Source organism: Lipotes vexillifer, unplaced genomic scaffold (genome assembly GCF_000442215.2).
Source record: "Lipotes vexillifer unplaced genomic scaffold, Lipotes_vexillifer_v1.1 scaffold120, whole genome shotgun sequence".
NCBI lineage: Eukaryota > Metazoa > Chordata > Mammalia > Artiodactyla > Lipotidae > Lipotes > Lipotes vexillifer.
This window is the reverse complement of record NW_006791240.1, coordinates 1,718,068-1,739,909: the sequence shown is the minus strand read 5'-3', so window position 1 is coordinate 1,739,909 and position 21,842 is coordinate 1,718,068. Positions and strand designations below refer to the sequence as shown.

Below are 21,842 nucleotides of genomic sequence, written 5' to 3'. Positions count from 1 at the left end.
ACCTGAGATTGGGGGGCTTTCCAACATTTTTTTTTTTTTTTTTTTTTTTTTTTGCGATACGCGGGCCTCTTACTGTTGTGGCCTCTCCCACCGCGGGGCACAGGCTCCGGACGCGCAGGCCCAGCGGCCATGGCTCACGCGGCACGTGGGATCCTCCCAGACCGGGGCACGAACCCGTGTCCCCTGCATCAGCAGGCGGACTCTCAACTGCTGCGCCACCGGGGAAGCCCAACACAACATTATCTTGTTTCTCCTGTTTGATCTACTCCTCATTTTGGCAGAGCACACCATCAGTAGGTTCTTTTTCTTTCTTCTTGAAAAAGAGTGGATGAAAAATAAATGTTTATGCATGTCTGAAAATATAACTCTTTTGTCCTCATATTTTATGGATAGCTTAGCTGGGTATAATGTTCTGAGTATCATGTTCCTTGTGCTGTTGAAGGTGTTGTTTTCTTTTCTCCTATCTTCCAGTTTTGCTCTAGAGAAGTCTAGTGTCAGTCTGATTCTTGATTTCTTGTATAAAGATATTTTTTTTCTTGTAAGCCTTTTCTTTAACCCTGTTCTACAATTTTATGATGATGTGCTTTGCTGGGGATGTTATGTCATGTACTTAATTCCTAGGAAATAATTTAAATTACTTTGATAACTTCCTCTCTTCCATGTTCCCTATTCACTCTTTCTACAATTCCTACTCAATGGATGTTGGTCTTTCATCAGAAGAGTCTCCACTTCCCTTATTTCTTTATCTCTCTTCTTATTGTTGCAACTCTTTTTTCTTTTTGTTCTGTTTTCTGGGAGATGTTTTCAACTTTGTTTTTTAAGCTCTCTCTTTTTAAATTTTCAGGTTTCTTTTGTTGTTGTTGTTGTCCCTAGTATCCCTTCTGTACTATTGTCTTGGTCTTTGTCTTTCATGTCAGGATGTCAACTCTATGTAATGATTTCAGAAGTATATTAGTAGCTCAGGCACCGGCTCATATGTCAGCTCTAGCACCTGCTCTAGCACCTGTAGAGCTAGAGCCAGTTCTAGCGTAAGTTCTAGAGCTACATACAGCTCTGGGACCTGCTCCAGCTCCAGAGCTGAACCCAGTAGCAATACTAGAACTAGAATCAGCTTTAGAACCAGCTATATAACTAGAGCCAGCTCCAGAGATAGAGGTAGTTCCATTATTAACTGTAGCAGCAGCTCCAGAGCTAGAGCAAATTCCAGAACGAGTCCCAGCAGCACCTCTGAGCTAGAGCCAGCACCTGCATTAACTCTTGGATAAAGGTAGATCCAGCTGTAGAGCTAGAGCCAACTCCAGCACTAGCTTTTGTACCAGCTGCTTCTTAGTGCCAGCTCTGGCTTCAGCTCTAGAGCTGGTATCAGCTCCAGATCTAGAGTCATCCTTATCTCCAATTCTCACACCAGGCCTGGCACCAGTGCCAGAATTAAAGTCAGTCCCAGAACTGGAGCCAATTCACAACCAGTTCTAGCACTACTGTCTGAGCTAGGGCCAGCAATACACCTAGTGCCAACTTCAGCAACATATCCAGCAGTAGCACCAGAGATAGAGTGTCTCCACAGCTAGAGCCAGCTCAGGCATTGCCCCTGGGCCAGTTCTGCAGCTCGGGCCAGCACTAGCTCTAGTGCCAGCCCCTGGTTCTGGTGCCGACTCTACCACCAGAGCTTTCCTTACCCTCCTCTGGAATGACATCTTTTTTTGATTTTTGTACTTTTGTTTTTGTGTTTCATATATTTTGTGGTTTACTATATTTTAATTTTGCAGTTCACATACAGTAGAATTCTAACTTCCTAATCATTAAAAAAATGATATTAGTGATTAAAGGGTCTTGTATTTTTTTTATTTTCTTGAGCCAATGTATTATACATGGATTATTTTCTTTTGAATAATGCTATAATATTTTGCATCTGTTCTTAAATTTTTCTAGATCCTTTCTTGTCCCTTTCAACCGCTGCTTTTTCTAATCTTAAAATTGTGAGTGGTTCCGAAGAATCAGCCTAGGTCTTTCTATCCCCTTTTTGTTTATTCTTCTGTGGAGACTTTTGCCTAATGCTGTGCCTCAATTAATGCAAAATATATGAGGAGAGTAGTAAGTCATTTTGTTAAAATGTGGGAAAAAGTGTTGCCAACAATTGTTTTTGACAAAAATGATTTGCAAGTTTTAATAAGTTCAGTAAAATGCAACAAAGATCTTGTCATTTGGATAAAAGTTATGGCAGCTAAAACACAATGGCTTTGCTAAAAACAGAGTCATTTAGGCTTTTATTAGATCATTACTGTCCCCAGACTATCACGTCCCTTTTTCCAAGTTGTTGATTCTCTCTCCTGGGGAAATATAGATTCATGATTTGTTCTTCTAATTCTTCACAAATTTACTTAGAACAGAGAATGTTTACATCCTAAGTACCTACTTTTGGGGACCACATTTATTCCCAGCATGTGTGCAAAGCTTTAAAAGGGAAAGTGATCAGGAACAGAGTGAAGGGTTGACATGGAGACTGTGTTTCCTCAAGCTGAATTTGTGGCCAGCACTTAATTAGTGGAAAATCATGGAGGAAAAGTCTATAGATGAGTGGCATGACTGATCAATAAGGATTTTTAATAAAAATATATTAGGCAAGTATTATTTATAGTACCATTGAAAGGGATATAATTTTTAATCCAAAAAATTCAATTTGCCAGCTATTTTAAAAAGACCAAAAGAATTGAAATCACTAGGATAATAACCAAAAAGTTATCTAAAGCATACTCTAAATATGCCGTAGGAAGAGTGTAAAATAAGCAATATTTTACAGTCACAGTGAGTTTTGTCCCTGTGATCTCACTTTCTATCTTAGTCGGCATCACTGGGAATTCAAAAGCACCTTTTTATAACTAAGTAATACAGGACTGCTTTTAAAGTTTTGATTTCTTGCAAAATAACATTTGTTAAAAATCTTTTAGAAAGATTTAGAAGTAATATCACGTGGAAGTTATTAGGATCAACATGATCCTTAAACCAGATGTTACTTTTGTTTACATGCTCATTTTTCTTACAGTTGGTTTGCTTTCTCCTTTTAGGAATGGCAAAATTCTATTCAGAAGAATGCAGGACTTGCATTTATTGAACTCATCAATGAAGGAAGGTAATTAATTTTACAAATTTTAGACAACTAGTCAGTGTACATTTTATTCCACTGGGTGACTGCTCTTGCCTACCATCTGTTCCAAAAATGTGTAAGAAAATATATTTTAGTTAAATGATTCATCACACAGGTACTTATACTTTAAAGGAGCAAAGTTTAAAATGTTAAACATTTTTATTTGGCGGAGGGGAAGCAGGTATGAAATAAAGGGACAAACTTTATAAGATTTTTGTGAGATCTGAGCCACGTCTTACCAAGTAGTAAAGTTGTTTTACATAGATCAAGTGAACCCAATCTGCAGTCCCATCTGCCACTCCATCTGTTTTCAGAGCCGTGTTCAGTGTTTACTCCCTCACTCAGCCCATCTCAGTTCATGTGAAATAGTTTTATTCGACCATGTCATGCTATCTAGTATCCAGCTAAAAGTGTGAGAGAAGTTTAATATAGGAACTATAAAGGTCTAGTTAGGAATCTATTTATACATTGTTAAAATGGTGCTGTGGTAAGATTTTTCACTGTGAGTTTTCCAATACTTTATTGGCAATGGATACACTAAGACAGATATAACTGTCACCATTTTGACATGTTCAGCTTCTATCAGCTGAAGACCTGCGTCCTTTACAACTTGAGTTTCCTCTATGGTATAGTGCGTTCTTTGGAAAATAATGACTGAAGATTTGGGGTAATCTATTTCTTATTTGAAACCAGATTTAATTAAATTGATAAGGTAATAATGTTACTGTGTGTAAAATTTATCTTTATCAAGGGAGGTGTCATGAGAGAATATTTTATGAGCTATTCTTTGAAACTTAGTTTGTGTATGCTATAAAAACCCATTTTGAAAAAAATTAACTTAAATGCAATTCAGTATTTCTGTTCATCAGTGTATATTATATTCTGAGAAATAGCCTTTGTTTTTCTAACAGTTCGTCTTATTGTGTATTTCTCACTTAGATACTTTATGATTGAATTATTTTTAGTCATAATACTACAACTCTAAATATTAAAATAAAATTGTCATTCACTGCCAAGCAAAAGATGCAGGAAAATATTAGTTTTCTTTTATAGCATAAATAATCATTTTAAACATAATAATGCACTCTACTTCTTATAAAACTTTATGGTGGAAAGAATTGATAACAATTATTACCCATCTTCAGGCAATGAAAACATAGAAAGAAAAAACAAACTTTTGCCCGGGCGGCTCATTGTCATATCAGTTAGAGAAATCTCTCGCTTCACATACACCGTAGTTTTGCTAATTTGTTTCAACTGTGAAGTAAACACGGAAGTTATGCTGCTATCAGTGACTCTGAAGACTTAACAGATTGAAGCTCCAGCATATTTAAGATGAAGATTATAGTTACTGCCTCAGAGGAGCAGGAGAGTGCAAAGTCTGCTAATAGCGGCTTTTGGCTTTTGGAACTGTTTTGTCGCTCATTGGCAATGTTTGGGGTTTATTTTGTTTGGTTTTGGGAAAGGAGTTGCATTACAGAAAGTACTTATAATATTTAAAAATCTTTAATCCATGAAAACCTCAAAATACTCATAATGTTCTTTGTGCCATTCTAGATTTGTGTTTCCATTTGTTGTACTAATATTTCCTCCAATAAAGATGATTTTGGAACAGATATTGAAACATTATGGCTAGCTCTAAATATACAAGAACATCTCATGTGTACATTAATACAGCACATGTCTATTCAGCGCCTACTATATACCAAACACTATCATAGGCACTGGGAACAGAGAAGTGAACGAGACGAACATGGTGCTAAATTTTGGAGGAAAGGCAAGCATTAGAATAGCACATACAGTAACACAAGGGTGCTGTGATAGGGCTGTTACAGATACTAATGCAAGCATAAAGCAGAGCACTTAACCTAGTCTGGAGGGGTGCATTCTCCAGTTGGTGGGGTTATCAGGGTCTTCAAAAAGTGTATCCAAGCAAAACCAATACCGTGAAACAAAAATAATCTTTCCAACAAATGGTGCTGGAACAACTGGACATCCACGTGCACAAAAATAAATCCAGACACAGACCTTACACTCTTCACAAAACTTAACTCAGTGTGGACCACAAACCTAAATGTAAACCGAAAAACTGTGAAACTCATAGAAGATAACAAAGGAGAAAATCTAGATGACTTTCTGGTTATAATACCAAAGGCATGATCCATGAAAGAGAGAATTGATGAGCTGGACTTCATTAAAGTGAAAAACTTCTGCTCTACAAAAGACAATATCAAGAGAAGGAGAAGACAGCCACAGACTGGGAGAAAATATTTGCAAAAGGCACATCTAATAAAGGACTGTTGTCTAAAATATACAAAGAACTCTTAAAACTTAGCGATAAAAAAACAAACAACCTAGTTAGAAAATGAGCCAAAGGCCTTAACAAACTCCTATCCAAAAAAAGTATACAGATGGAAAATAAGCATAGGAAAAGATGTTCCAAAGCATATGTCATCAGGAAAATGTAAATTAAAACAACAAGGAGATACCACTACATACGTATTAGAATGGCCAAAATCCAGAACGCAGAGTACAGCAAATGCTGGTGAAGAGGTGGAGCGACAGGAGCTCTCACTCACTGCTGGTGGGAATGGAGGGTGGTGCAACCACTTTGGAGGACAGGTTGGCGTTTCTTATAAAGCTAAACATACTCTTACCATGGAATACAGTAGTCGTGCTCCTTGGTATCTGCCCAAAGGAGTTAGAAACTTATGTCCACACAGAAACCTGTACATGGATGTTTACAATCATTTTATTCATAATTTTCAAAACTTGCAAACAACCAGGACGCACTTTAGTAAGCGAATGGGTAAATAAATACCCACTTATTTATATGATGCATCCAGACAATGGAATATTTACTAATTAGTGCTAAAAAGAAATGAGCTATGAAGCCATGAAAAGACATTGTGTATTATGAGATGAAACAATCCAATATAAAAAGGCTACTGTATGCTTCTAACTATATGACATTATGGAGAAGGCAAAACTATAGACACAGGAAAAAGATCCGTGGTTGCCAGGGATTGGGGGGAGGGAGGGATGAATAAGCAGAGCAGAGAGGATTTTTATGGCAATGAATCTACTCTGTATGATACTGTAATAGTGGATACATGTCACTTGACATTTGTCCAAATCCTTATAATATTCAACACGAAGAGCGAATCCTAGTGTAAACTGTGGACTTTGGGTGATAATGCTATTATTAATGTAGGTTCATCATTTGTATCAAATGTAACCACTCTGATGGTGGATGGCAATATGGGGAAGAGGATGGGTTGGGGGAGGGGGGCATCTGGGTCATCTCTGTATCTTCTGTTCATGTTTGCTGTGAACCTAAAACTGCTCTTAAAAATCGCCTATAAAAAGAATGAAAGGAGGAGGTCCCCTCACCACAAAAAAGTATATCTAAGCAGAATGCCATCTTAGTTGAGAACTGAGAGATGATTAGGACATAGCTAGCTGAAAGAAAGTGACAAGTAGAGGAATAAAATTCTGAGGAATAAATGACGAATAGGGAATAGTGTAGTGCAAAAGCCTGGAGGCAAGAGATAGCAAGACATGTTGCTGGAGAGCTCTTTTCACTCAGCCAACAGCTATTTCAGTGCATGTTGTGTGCCAGCCACACAGAGGCAGGCAAGGGCCATCCCTTCATGGCAAAGGTCATGCCATGGAGGGGTTTGTAAGCTGTGCTAAGGGTACAGGGCTGTAGTTGAGGAGGTTTTGCATAATCTTCAGAGTGACAAATGGATATCTGGGGCTGCAGACTGGAAGCGAGGTACCGATCTGAAGTTTCAGAATCCTTTTGAAGAGAATGGTGTCATAGAGCAATGAATAGTGGCTCTGAGGATGGAAGAAGTGTACAAATTTGAAGTGTCTTTTGGAAATTAAATCTATAGAATTGCTGATAGATTGGATGGTAAGAGGAGAAGGAAGGTACTTTGATTTCTGGCTTTAATAGCTGGATGATTTATAGTGTAAGCATAGTTTACTTAGAACAATACAGAAGGAAGGGCATGAATTTGGTGAGAGATATTTTTACTTTCGGTTACACTGAATTTGTAGCACCTATGAAAGTTCCAAGTGGAAATGTTAAATTGACATCTTGGAATTTGGGTGTCCAGCTCCAAAGAGACAGCTAATATGGAGATTTAAATTCAAGAGTTCTCAGTTTGCATGAGGTAAATGGGGGATAAGGATACAGGTGTGATGCTCAGGGAGCGTGTGTGGAGTGAGTGGAAACAAGCGGCCAGGCTCTCGCTGCTGTTTCTGCTGGGAATCCTCTTTCCCCACATCTTCACGTGATTGGCTCTTGCCATCATTGAGGAATCAGCTTAAATGTCACACTCTCAGAGAGGCTCCCCTGACCATCTTACTGTGTTATCAGACTTCCATTACATGACTCTACTTTAACGTTCAGTAACATTGTCTCAAAATCTTTTCTTGGTTTACATATCTTCCCGCTAAAATGTACTTCCCTTCAGAACTCGTGTCTTATTCTCTTGTCTTATTTGCTGATATATCCCTGGTTTCTGGAATAATAATGCCTCGTACCTATTTTGCAATCACAAATATTTGTTGAAGGAATGAAGAAAAGAATGTTGAGTAGAATGTTTGAGAAGGAATGAATAGTCAACAAGAGGATTTTTAAGTCAGGATTAAAGGCACCACTGGAGTCAGTGACAAGAGGGACATGTTGATTTCACTCAAATTTATACTGGTGAATGGATACCTACGTGCTAAAGATGCTGGGTATAGACCCAGGCACGGCTCTAATAGAGCTTTCAGTCCAGTGGGAACAGCAGTGTTAGGTTAAGTAATTACTGATGTAATAAATGTGCCAAAAGGCAGGTGGAGGATGGGAGCAGGTAACTGAGGGAAGTAGGGGGAGTAGCTCGGATATTTTCGGGTGAGAAGTGAGTGGGAGGTGAGTACAGACAGTAAGTACTTACAACTATAAGAAGGTTTGCCAAGAAGGGGAAAGGGTGGTTGCTGGTGGTGGATAGGGTTTTAATTTGAGGGGGAGGAGGGGAGTAGAAGGAAGGATTTGAGTACTTTAAAATGCTGATGGAAAGAAGCCAATATGGTGGGAAAGAAAGAAGAAAAGTTTCTACTCGATTAAAAGAGTACAGTCTCTGAGAGGGGTGAGGCAGAGGGACAGGGGTTAGCCTTTTGTGGATGAGTATTGAGAAAGGATGCAGGCAATTAAATTGGTGGCAGGATTCAGAGAGTTTTTGTAATGATGCCTTCTATTTTCTCTATAAAGTGGCAGTTAGGGCCATTTTCTGAGAATGAAGGAAATTGGGGGAGGTAAGTGTTATACTTGAGAAGAGTAGAAAATATTGAAAATAGCCAGTGTAGAGAAACTGGGGAGCGAAATGACTAAGGAAACACAGGAGACTTGCCAGTGTTTGGGGGACTGTAGTGTTTTCCCCAGTAGTCCACAGGACAAAGACGATGGGCATTGCTTTAAGACATTCACTTCTCTAACTTTAGTGAAAATAATCTCTTCTCTGAGCACCAACCCCTCCACATCCCTAATCCGGATTAGGTGCCTTCCCATGTTCTCAAACCGCCTTCCATTTCCCCCTGTTTTATACTTACCATACCATAGTGTTAGTGCCTGTTTATTTGTGGTGTATTTTTTATGGCTATTTCCACAGTGCCTATTATAATATGGAGCATGTGTGTACTATTTGTAACAAGTTTAAATACCAGTTCTCCTAATGATAAACTAGTAGATTCTAGGCATGTAACATAATCTCCCTCTGACATTGTTTCACATCTTACCTAGTTTCTCTGAAGTTTGGATGTAATATATGACATTTATTACAACTACAGTAATATAGACACTTTAAAAATGGAAGATTATTTTGTTAGTTTTTGTTGCTACATACAGTATATATTCAGAATTTTGCAGACTCCTATCTTTAGTTTGGTCCATTTCCTTTCAATTTAGACCTTTCTCTTTCATAAATTTGAACTGGGAGTTCCAGATTTAAAAAAAAAAATCATATTTAGATAGTTCAGATGTAGTTACAGTAAAGACACATTACTCAGTTTATCTGGCTTCTATTTGTTGATGCCGACTCTATACTAGGCACAAATTAGATTCCTTACATGCACTTTTACCCCATTTGCATGGACATACAACATTTTTCTTAACTTTTTCTAACAGTGTAAAATGAAACATACGAAATATTTTCTCTTGGTTGTTAGAATATGTCTTTAATTTTCCTTGTGGGAATGAAGATAAAAATCTTTAAGTGGAAATTGTTATAAATGTTTATCCTACTTAACAGCTACATTCGTGAATATAATTCATCAATCATAGCTGGAGAAAGCAATTGTGCAGTTGTCTACAATTAACGACAAAAACAGTTGATGAATGTGCAGCTGAATTAAAGTACTCCCTAGGACAGGCTGAAATTATAAACTGGATCATTTAAAGGAATCTAACAAAGGATCTTTATAATTAAAACAAAGCAAGGTTAATGGGATGTAAAATTGCGTATAATATCTTGGCAATAATAATTGGATTTTAAATTATTAAAATATGAATTGAACTATAAAGCAAATAAGAAAGACTTTCAAATTATAGAACTTGAGTGATCTTTTGAAATAAATTAATCATTTGCCTAAAATAAACCTCTATCACTCTTTTGGAAGCCTATAGGATATAATTAATGAATATTCATAACAAGCTGGAATGTATTCTTGTTTACCACTGAATTTGACCTATGATTCACAAGATTCCAATTTTTTGTTTTGTTCTTTAAAATAAGGAAAAATGTATAACCTTGCATTTCTTACGTTTTGAAGAAGAGAAGCACATCGTATTCAAGTTTAATTATTTTGTGATTATATGGCCCAAATTTGAATATCCTCGTTAATTTAACAAATGCTATTCAATAATTAAACCAATAAGCTTTGGTTTGCTTCAGTTTGTTTCATGTCCTTGATTTGGCAAAAACTGTGTTAAAAAAATAATAAAACAGCACCTTCTAACACTGTAAGAAACTTTTTTCTTAGGGTTGAGAATCTGACTTAAATTTGAACCAAGAAACCCTGGAAACTCCTGGAAAACAGAAGTTCCTCTATATTTTTTCATGTAGTACCTAATTTATTCTTTTTTCGTACTACTATGTTATTCATTTTACACATGTAGTAAGTTATTAAACATATTGACGTTTGCAAACGAGGTAAAAAAAAAATCTGTGCATTTACAAAATTAATTGTATAGATCTTAAACAGTATTGCTAATTTATAGACTTAACTTTAGACATTGGTGATATATAATATATTTACCTGAAACTAAGATAAACAAATCCCATTTAATAATGGCTAGATTTCAAGTAAAAGTATTTCAAAATTAGTAATCATATATTTTATTTGAATTGCTTTTTTAACCATGTTTAAGATATATCTGCATATGTATGTATATTGAGATTTTTTTTTCCTTCTGAGAACAACTTTAAATATACTTTCCTTCCAGGCACTATTATTTTAGCTTTGGTGAGAGTTAAGTAATATTTCATAAAACACTAATAGTTCTTTGTATTAAAAAAAAAGAAAAAAGGGAAAGGTACCCTGTTTTTGGCATAATCATTTCTGTGCCATATTTCTTCCTGTTTCTTATCTCTTAGAGACATAAAGTTTTGTTTCTGTTGTTGTCCTTAGCTTACATATTGCAAGCAAATGCCAGCCTAGATTCAAATGGTACGTCTTTATTAGAGAACTTTGATTTAGTTTCTGTGCCCATTCTGACACAACCAGGATCAGTTGGTAACAGAGGAGACTAGAGTTGGCCTTTGCGTTTGTGGCTGGTATGTTGTTTAAAGAACAGACACAGGGAGAAGTGAACTACCTGGTTACAGGAGAGTCAATGCTGCCATGAAGATATAGTGTGTGTGGTCAGTCCAAGGATAAACTAAAGGTGAGATGTAAAAGACTAGAATGAGCAAGCCAGAGTACGGTCATGGCCTGAGCCATTAGTTTTAGTCTAGGAACTCTTCCCAAGGTGCCCAGGGAATTGAAGCATTGATTATAGGCGGATTAGTTTCCATGTTCGTAAAATGAGAACACACAAACAATTTATCTCTCTCAGTTGCTGTGTACAGACCAACGTGTGAAAAAACAGAATACTTATTTTATAACATGGCTGTTATGAAGAGTCACAGTCCAAGCTGGACAAGGATTAAGAAAAAGTGTTATTTTCTAATTACCAAAAGTAGTGTAATACCTGTACAGGTATTCCTGAAGTTCTTAACACCTATGTAAATAATTATAATACGTACAGAAAAACAGAACAAAACTGAATACTTATAAAATACTCATTATATAGTTTTAGCAGTGATACAAATACATTTTACATCTGGTCTTCATCTCAAAGTAATTTGTAACTGAGAAGTTAGGTTTCACATGCACAAAACATTAAACAGTTCAAAGTGTCATAGACAGTATATAACTAAGTGCAAAAAATAGATATAAAAATTGCACTGACTTAAGAAGAAGGACCTATTTCAGTGGACAGTAATGATTGGGGGAGGCTTCCTTTAGGAGACAGAACCGAAACAAGTATAGGCACACTGCGTGGGATCAAAAAAAGAAAGAAAAAAAATCAACCCTAGCTATTTTTGTGAAAATTAAGATTTAAAACAACAGAAAATACCTTTCTGTTCTTTATTATCTAATAAAGCAAATATGGGCATAATTCTATGTTAAAAGTTATAATGTGTCTTTGAGCTCTGTATATTACTCTTTTTCTGAGCTCTATATTATTTAAATTGAAAAAATTATAAATGTTTGCAGATTTTTTAATAGTCTATTAACTCTAGCACAGGAAGAAATTGAAATTTTCTGATACAGCCAGCCTCTTCCTTGCAGTGTCACTAGAAACTCTATGCCTAATTCTTTTAAGGTTTTGGGGCCAGAGGAAGTGACACTGAGGTATTACATCTGCTCCTACACTGTGTGGCCACTTTACTTCCAATCAAGGGTCTGTTTTCTTGACTAAATAAATCAGGATCTAAAATTTAAGCTGTAATCTTACAGCTTGGGCATGCACTGTTTCTTCCAGTTTATAGGATATCTGAGACAGTGCACACCCATTTTCTAATCAGAAAACTAAAACTCAGACACAAGGAAAATTTATTTGTCCAAGTTTATAACACTAATAAAAGACAGAACTTAAATATAAACTAGCTCTGCCTTCTGTCCCCTCACTCATCTAGAGATGATGAAAGACTAATTTGTCTGACCTCTCATATTGCCTTTCCTATTGACATTTTTTTTCTTTCAGTCAAATTACAGGAATTATTTATATTTAAAATTCAGGATCTCAGGGTTTCAGGTCAATGACAAGCAATTTAAATTATAACAAACTGCATAAAATTAGAAACTTCCTAGAAAATCAGAACTTGCTGCAATGATATCTGTTCCATTTGGAAGAGAATACTTTGTTTTGTCTCCTGACTTCTTTCCTGTATCCATGACAACTCTGTTTTAGGACAGGAATGAATATACTTGAACAAATTGTTTTCTTTTTCTATTTCCTTTGAAAAATAAACTTACAGTAGAAGATGAAGACCACTTCATTTACTTCCTATCTTGTACAGATACTCTGAGGAAGAAAATGTTCCGTAATTCCAAGTTATCTGATATTTTTATTTACCTCTTTTTTATGTGCTAACTGTATCATAGAATTCTATAGTGTTAAACTGCCTTAATCATTAAAGTTCTGTTTCTTCTTCGCCCCTCCTTCCCACATAACCTGCTCATGTATTCATTCAGTCATCTTTCCATTTAGTCATATGTTATTGGTGAGTCCATATTTCATGACATGTACATGCAGATCATGTTGGATACAGAGATGAATAGTGATTGTACCTCATTTAACGAACTTCACATTCTAAGAGAGAGAGACTTATTAAAAGGAAAAGAGAGGGGAAAAAATCCATAAGACAGTGTGATAAATATTATAAAGCCCAGAACATTTGAGAAATTGGGAGATCTCTTACTTGTATTGAGAGGAGGGAATGACAAGAATTACAGGAAGAAGAAATGGCACGTATAGAAATCCTGAAATAGCATGAGTCATTAAAAGAACTAGGAAGGTTTTTCTAGAACATAGAAAAAGTATGCTAAAAAGGCAGTAGATAAGGTTACAGAAGTAGACTGATATCTATATATAATGTTTGGCTATTACCCTGTCTATTAAAAGTAGCCATTGAGGGCTTCCCTGGTGGCGCAGTGGTTGAGAGTCCGCCTGCCGGTGCAGGGGACACGGGTTCGTGCCCCGGTCCGGGAAGATCCCACATGCCGCGGAGCAGCTGGGCCCATGAGCCATGGCCGCTGAGCCTGCGCGTCCGGAGCCTGTGCAAAAAAGTAGCCATTGAAGAAATTTAAGTGTAAATAACAGTAATGGCAAAGCGAAAAATGTATCAGAAGGATGGAAGATTTGAGGGAGGCAGAGAAATTAGGAGGCTATTGTAATTGGATGAGAGATGATTAAGGCTTGAATTAAAACAATGTTAAAGTAATGAACAAACAGATTAAAATATATTATGGAGGTAAAATTGACAAGACTGGTGATTAATTTAATGTAGGATGATCTTAAAGTCACATTTCAGCAGATTGAAAAGTGAATAAAGCTGTATGGGTAACTCAGTGATCTGAAGTTATCTTCTGCTACAGAACATTCACATCCTACTTAGGATATACTCTTTGAGGCAACATGCATCTTATAAATGGTTTACGCATGATTTAGGCTTCTCCAGGGCCACATCTCCCCCCTGTAAATTGGTGTCTCAAGGAGTAGGAATGCCCTGGGGACATATGCCTAAAACAGCAATGCTGTTAGGATTTTAAATCTTTAGCCAGGAATTAAGTATAGAACCTTGCCTGAAACTTTCATGCTAAGCCAAGGTCCTTAAGAGAGGCTGACATGGTTCTAGTGGGCTCTCCTTGGTATCAAAAGAAATAAAAGCAAATACTTATCCAAGCTAGGTCTGTTGGACTCCTGATTAAGACCAGAAATGAGGTAACAGTCAAAGAGTACTAAATATATGAGAATGAAAGCCACTATGTATGAGAATCAACAAGGAAGAAAACAAAAAATTTAGATCCCCAGGGACTACCAAGATTAGAATTGTGAAATACAGGAAATAAAATAGCACAAAATTGAATGAATAAGAAGAGACCATCAAAATGAAGAGGAAGATTTGAAAAATCAAAAATTATAGAATTTAAAAGTACAATTTGGAAAAAACTCCATGTATTAATGATTCGTCAGATTAGACAAAGATAAAGGGAACCAGTGACTTGGAACATACATTTTGAAATTTTTCCCAGAATGCAGAAAGAGAAAGAAATGAAAAATGAAGTGATGTTAAGAGATATGGAGGTAAACTAAGAAAGTTTAGTTTACAAATCATCAGAATTGAAAAAGGAAAAAAATACAGAGTACGGGAGATGAAATATTTTAAAAGATGATTGTTGTGAATTTTAAAGAACTGATTGAAAATAAGAATACAGTGACACAGAAGTCACAATGTAACCTCAAGTAGGCTAAATAAAAAGAAGCCCATACTGGATACATGGTACTGAAACTGGACAATGCCCAAAATAAAGAGACAAAAGCACCCAGAAAGAAAGAACTGATCATCTACCAAAAGGGAAAATTAGAATAACAGCAACAGGGACTTCCCTGGTAGCACAGTGGTTAAGAATCCGCTTGCCAACGCAGGGGGCATGGGTTCTAGCCCTGGTCTGGGAGGGTCCCACATACCGCGGAGCAACTAAGCCCGTGTGCCACAACTACTGAACCTGTGCTCTAGAGCCTGTGAGCCACAACTACTGAGCCCGTGTGCTGCAACTACTGAAGCTTGCATGCCTTGAGCCTGTGCTCTGCAGCAAGAGAAGCCCGCCCACCGCAGTGAAGAGTAGCCCCTGCTTGCAACTAGAGAAAGCCCGCGCACAGCAACAAAGACCAACGCAGACAAAAGCAAAGAAAGAAAGAAAGAAAGAATAACAGCAACACAGAAAGCTAGAAGAAAGTAACATAACACTTTCAATGTTTGAAAAAAAAATTCTCAATAATTGTATATGCAACAAAAATATTTTCAAAAATTATTGGTGGGTGTGACGATAGAGTAATTTTGTGACATTTTAACTCACTCCGGTCCCAACCTTTGCTCCCCATTTCAAAGGAAGCCATAAAAATGCAGCACACATTATAAGCACTGTACCAGAGGGAGCATAGTAGACCTCATTAGCAAAGAATTTTAAATCACTTACTTGTTCTGATCTGTCTGGTGACTCCCTGGAAGAATGGCTTAAAAGATTTGTTTTATTTTGCCTAACGTGCCAGGAGTAAAAAAAAAAAAAAAAAAAAAAAAAGCTGATTTCCTGAGGGCATTTGTTGAAGACATTTATAGGCTAATATCTTAGACCTCACTGCCTGAGGTGATAGACACCTCAGCTGCCTGAGGTGATAGATTAACAGTTGAGGTAAATGATAGACACACCAAAAAGCTTGGGAGGAGCAGCTGGGGAGTGAAATGTACACAAGGGCTTTGAAAAGCTCTGACATATTCCTGGAAATGTAAAGGGCCCTGCACACGCTTAACGTTGTGTTCATGCTCTGGAAAGACCTGAGAAGGCTCCAAACTCTCATCTTTTGCTGACGCTGGGACTCTATGGAAGCAGGAAGTAAATGCAAAGGTAGAGTTGAAACCTGCCTGGCTGAGTGTTCAAGGGCTGTCCAAACACACACACAGCTGCTTGAGAAATTCTGGGAGATTTTTTTGGTTTCAGGCATTTAAAGAAATCTCTGTCTAATCATTAGCTGACACTAACATAATGAAACAGAGACTTCAGTGACCACACATGACAAGGAATACACACTTAACAAAATTATTTTAGAAAAGCCAACTCAAGTTTCCTCAGAGGTCCAGATGTAGGAATGAGGAGGGAGACCCACGTCTTCACTTAGGATTATGTATTTCCTGAGCAATTACAGCAGGCAGATCAGGAATTGAGTGAAGGTGCTGGAAAGAGAATGGTTAAAGTGTGAACTGAGGGGGATCCTTGCTTGGGGGAAAAGGAGATAAATCTGAGTAGTGGTTGAAAGACTAAGAGGAGAGAGGGATCAAAGAAGTGGAAGTTGGAAGTGAGCTTATTTTTGCCTGGGGCCAGAGAGGGACGAGTGAAGGGGAGAGAAAGCACTTAGGATAGGAGATTGTGACCAGAGAGTAGACTGTTAGCATAAAGATTTACTATGTGAAGCTGATTATGGCCAGTGAGGTGATTTCCTGAAGTGAGGTAGAATTGAAGATTCTAAAGGAATCTTAGATTTAGGGATTTTTGGTTCCCCTTTAAAAGGTCAGAGAATTGTGAGGTACTGTGGTGAATGGTTTCCCACGTGGCTAATGAGGTCACCCAGAATGACAATAAGTCAGATAAGAAGATGCATGGACATAAAACATCATATATTAGTTGCTATATGACTCATAAGGGTCAGAGGTAGGAGGACAGACTTTCGGACAATTGATGCAATTTCTCTGGTGTGTCTGAGGCATGAGTCTCCCCCACCTCAACCCCTCCGCTGCCACCATGCCTCTTGGCTTTGCCCATCCACTTGTTCTGTTCCTGAGAACAGTACCTATTAACCAGCCAGACACTGAGTCTCTCCTTTCCAGCTGTCTTCTGTTAATCTATTTAAATGTAATCTGCACTAATTTGCACATATTAGATTTTTTCCTGGCTTTCTTCAGCCTTCATGCACTAGACAAAGCCACTGAACAAAATACTCTAATCTCTCACATCTCTTTTCTCTTTTGAAGACTATCTATAAAATATAGACCAATGATGTCATCAAAAGTTAATATTTGGAGTTTAGTCTTTCTTTAACTTCTTTTATTTTTCCAGCTGCCTCAGTGATTAAATTTAAGACTATCCATATGATTGTGTGCCCTCCAACATTATTTACATAGGAGTTTGAGCCTTTTTTCCCCAAGTATTGTGATTTCTAGCAGATTCCCCTAACCGTTGTGTCTTTGAATAATTTATGTTGTCGTCAACTTTCATGCTGAAGACTAGACCATATTCCCATTGGAATGTGCCTGTGTCCCTCTTATGTGATTGAAGAGAATACTGCTACATGTTTCCAAGTGATCTCTCTACCTGTCCTACTGCTATGCAAGATTTTAGTGGTGCTTCCATCATACTGCCAGGAAGTTCCCGCTGGTCCTAGAGTGACAGTCATAATTTAACCGAAATCTCATCATGGAGTAACGAAATCTGTGTCAGAACACACATGAATTTTGGAAAGATTTCTACTGAGAACTATCTTGAATTGAGTGCTGCTTGGAACTCATTTCAAGGTAGTTCCATCTTAGAATTAAGAATCTGAGCATTTAAGTGAATTTTAGGTGTCAGTCCTATTGTCTGTATTAATTAAAGAAAGAATCCAGTCTATAGATTTCCTAACATATGGTCATCCAGTTTTGTGTGAAAATTTACTTCCATGGCAGTGAATTTTGTTGTTCTAGCCATTTTAAAAAGTGTCAAAAATCCTTGGTTTTTAGTTCATTAAATAACTTTATTGAATTAACTGAATCATTTGTTCACAAGGCACACTATATTTAAGATGCATTGCTGTAACAATATAATGGCATATTTCTTAATTATATGATTTAGCTTTATCTAAAATTTATGCATAGTTAATACTTGCAGTACTGAAATTTGGTTATTGAAAAAAATTGGATTAAACAAAGCTATTAAGAATAATAATTCCAAAGGTATTTTTCTTTTCAGATTGCTGTGCCATGCTATGAAGGACCATATAGTTCGTGTTGCAAATGAAGCTGAGTTTATTTTGAATAGACAGAGAGCTGAGGATGTACATAAACATGCAGAGTTCGAGGTAAGGTTTTGGGATTGAGTTAAATTCTGCTTTTCTGTTTATAAGTCGGTTGTCACCAATGGTAACCTTACATAACGTTTTTTTTTTTTTTAAGAGAAAAATTTCACTGAAGTCATTTCAGTAGTTTTTAAAAGCTTTAGTAAATGTCAAATACAGGGCACTTATTTCTTTTTACCTCATTTACAACATGAAGAGACCCGTCCTTCCCTGTTCCTAACCAGTTGGTGGACTGAAGTTGTTCTGACTTATTCGTAAAGGCATATACAGTTTTATAATGCAATTCCTTTAGTAATTTTTCAGCATAGTTTACACACCATTAGATATGGGTGTAACAGTGGTTATATGGAGAAACAGTTTTACCATTCAGTAATTTATTATTTAATAATGTATCTATCTTTATTCAGAGTGGCCAAAGATTATTTTAGTTTATATTTATAATTATATTTTAATGACAAATGAAGCAGTGCCATTATATATGATATAAATGTAGATCTGTATGTATCGATCTATATATGGAAATGCAATAGTTGAAAGATCCTCATAAGTACAATTAACTATCATTTGAGTAAAGAACAAATAGCTGTCATTTCTATTTTATATGCAAAAGCTAAAGGATGTTCAAGCACTATATATTACATACTAATAGTTTTTTAAGAACATTATTCTTTTATTTCTAGCATGTCAATAATTATTTGACATTATTTGTATCATCCTAATTCAATAACATTGATTTCAGAAATATTGAGGTGACCTGGTGTTTGGCTTAGGTTGGACTTCAGTGGCCTTGAAAATAATATATAACTCCATCAATTTATTCTCCTAATACGACAGGTGAACAAGTGTGGTGTGGCTGGAAGCCAGAGCCCACGGTTTCAGTTTTGATGAGGTTTTTATCTCAGTAAAGCAGCTCTCATAGCCATGCAAGTTGATGTCCTAGGTCTAGTGATCTCTGACCTACCTAGGTAAAAAGCATGAGGCAGGGGGCTTCCCTGGTGGCGCAGTGGTTGAGAGTCCGCTGGTCGATGCAGGGGACGTGTGTTCGTGCCTCTGTCCGGGAAGATCCCACATGCCGCAGAGCGGCTGGGCCCTTGAGCCATGGCCGCTGAGCCTGTGCGTCCGGAGCCTGTGCTCTGCAATGGAAGAGGCCACAAGAGTGAGAGGCCCACGGATCGCAAAAAAAAAAAAAAAAAAAAAAAAAAGCATGAGGTAGAAAAATAGCTGTTGTCACTTTAAAACCCATAACCTCTGCTTCATTTGTCCAATGAGACAGCACACACTTGTCATATGGGATTACACAACCTTATTTTGCAAAAAACAAACAAACATTTTAAACTCTGGTAAAAGTCCATTGACAATTAAGTGTTTGTCAAAATGAAGTTTTGTATCGCTTCAACCATAAATAGCATCGGATATTTATAACATTGGATATCATGCTGTAATTTGGATGACAAGAAAAGATTGAGTTCTTTGAATATAATATGTTTAGGTATAAGATATGTCAGAAGTCTAGACAAAATAAGAATATTCAATTAACTTTTGACTTCTGTTAGTAAATAAGGCTTAGATTATTAACTGAATTCCCTGCAGAATCACTTTTGAGTTGATCATATATCTACCAAGAAAATCAGGAGATTTTGTGGGAATATAAGCAGATCAATATTTGTCATGTGAAAGCATTTAAAATAGATTTTCAAGCAGCTAAATATTAGTTACAAGCTCTAACATATATTTAACCAAGGTGATGTTAAGCTAAGGGCGGTGTTTCTCGACCTTTTTCTTTGTTGCTCCCCACAAGGAAAATTTTTAAATAGTTGTCATCCTAATCAGCCCCCACCTTGATTTATTGTATTATCATCAATATGCTGCATATCTATTTGTGTACCGTGTATGCATCTGTGCTTTATACATTAAAAGAGTAAGGTTTTTTTTCACACAACCCTAATACCAGTTTTTGCCCCCTCGGGGATGAATGAGATCACTCCTGTTGATGATGCATGGCTAAGGGAGGTGTAGAGGCTATGAAGGGGATATGAAGACTCAGGGTTTTTAGATTGTGTACACATAAAATAAACTACTAATGTAAACCTAATTTTGAGAGTATTGTCATTGTTACTTAACGAATGTGCATTGTTTTTTAACCCAGATGTTTCGATTTGTTCTTTTTAGGTTAAAGCTGTATTAGTAAATGCATTGATTATGCATACATTTGAGCATGTGTGGTTTACCAAACTTATACCACTTTTAAGTTGTAAAAGATTTTGTAAAAGTCATAACATTTTATACTAGGACTTTTTGAGGAATTTCTGTATCTCTCATATAGGCCTGTAATTAAGAGAAAAAATGCATTTAATTTGAGATGGGTACTTCACAGTTAATTTTTTTTGGTTAACCACTGTAATTGTTAAGGAAGACAAATGAAAATTTAATTTTACTCTCCAAAGAGCTAATGAAATATTAACCTCATTATGGAGGCAGATCATTGTACTAATTGGTGATTCCCTGTACAAAAAGATAAATTGGAAAATGAATTAATCCTTCTTAGGTTACTGTAGGGTTATTTCTCTGGAAGAGATGACTTGTGGTAGTAGTCTGTATCAATAGATAATTGAAAGGAATATGTTCAGATACCTTACATGAAAGATTTTTACTTTGTAATGATGAATGTGAACTCATTATATGTATTTTTTTAGATGTACAAAACTATTTTTGTAGTTATATGACTTGTATTACATACATGATAACGTTAAAATCTGCAGTCACTCAACCCTATACAAAAATTATACAAAACAAATCAAACTTATGGTTAAAGAGATATTCATCTTCATGTTCATGTTTGTGTTGAGCCTTTTTTTTTTTTTTTTTTTTTTTTGCGGTACGCGGGCCTCTCACTGTTGCGGCCTCTCCCGTTGCGGAGCACAGGCTCCGGACGCGCAGGCTCAGCGGCCATGGCTCACGGGCCCAGCCGCTCCGCAGCATGTGGGATCTTCCCGGACCGGGGCACGAACCCGTGTCCCCTGCATCGGCAGGTGGACTCTCAACCACTGCACCACCAGGGAAGCCCTGTATTGAGCCTTTTTGATACACAATGAGATTGATTACCTGTGTTGCTAATACCAATGAACTTGAATACAGATAGCTGACAGGACAACTGATTATTAGGGAAGATAAGATTAAGGTAGTAGCTATCATGAGAAACTTTGAATACATTAAATTCTAGAGCTAGGAGACACTAGAGAAAACCTTGTTTTAGCCCTTCATTTTACAAATGTAAAACTGAATACAGTGAAAAAAACAGAATTCGCATAAAGTGTGAAATTAAATCCAGGTCTAAATTCCTAAACTACTGCTTTCTCTTCTACACCACATTGCCATTTACAAAATGGAACACTATATATTAAGTGGCAAGTTTTTGATCTATATATAATTATCAGGAACATAACTCTTATGTTAAGTGAGATATATACTATATAGGTTAAAATAATATAGGTTTACATTTTTAATAAATCATTTTGTTTTTAAAATGCTTATTTTTGGAATATGTTAAAACCAGAATTTCAGAATTGGAAGGAACCTTAAAAGTCATTAATGGGCTTCCCTGGTGGCGCAGTGGTTGAGAGTCCGCCTGCCAATGCAGGGGACGCGGGTTCGTGCCCCGGGCCGGGGGGATCCCACATGCCGCGGAGCGGCTGGCCCCGTGAGCCATGGCCGCTGGGCCTGCGCGTCCGGAGCCTGTGCTCCGCAACAAGAGAGGCCACAACAGTGAGAGGCCCGCGA

The 21,842-nt window shown here is 37.0% G+C and overlaps 1 protein-coding gene across 1 annotated transcript in view; it reads left to right on the top strand.

The window, feature by feature from the left end:
• NBEA (neurobeachin) overlaps positions 1–21,842 on the top strand; it is a 640,668-nt gene that overhangs the window by 315,552 nt on the left and 303,274 nt on the right. Inside the window, 2 exon segments of the mRNA XM_007464249.1 lie at positions 3,063–3,127; positions 17,960–18,068. Coding sequence (XP_007464311.1) covers positions 3,063–3,127; positions 17,960–18,068 — 174 coding nt within the window.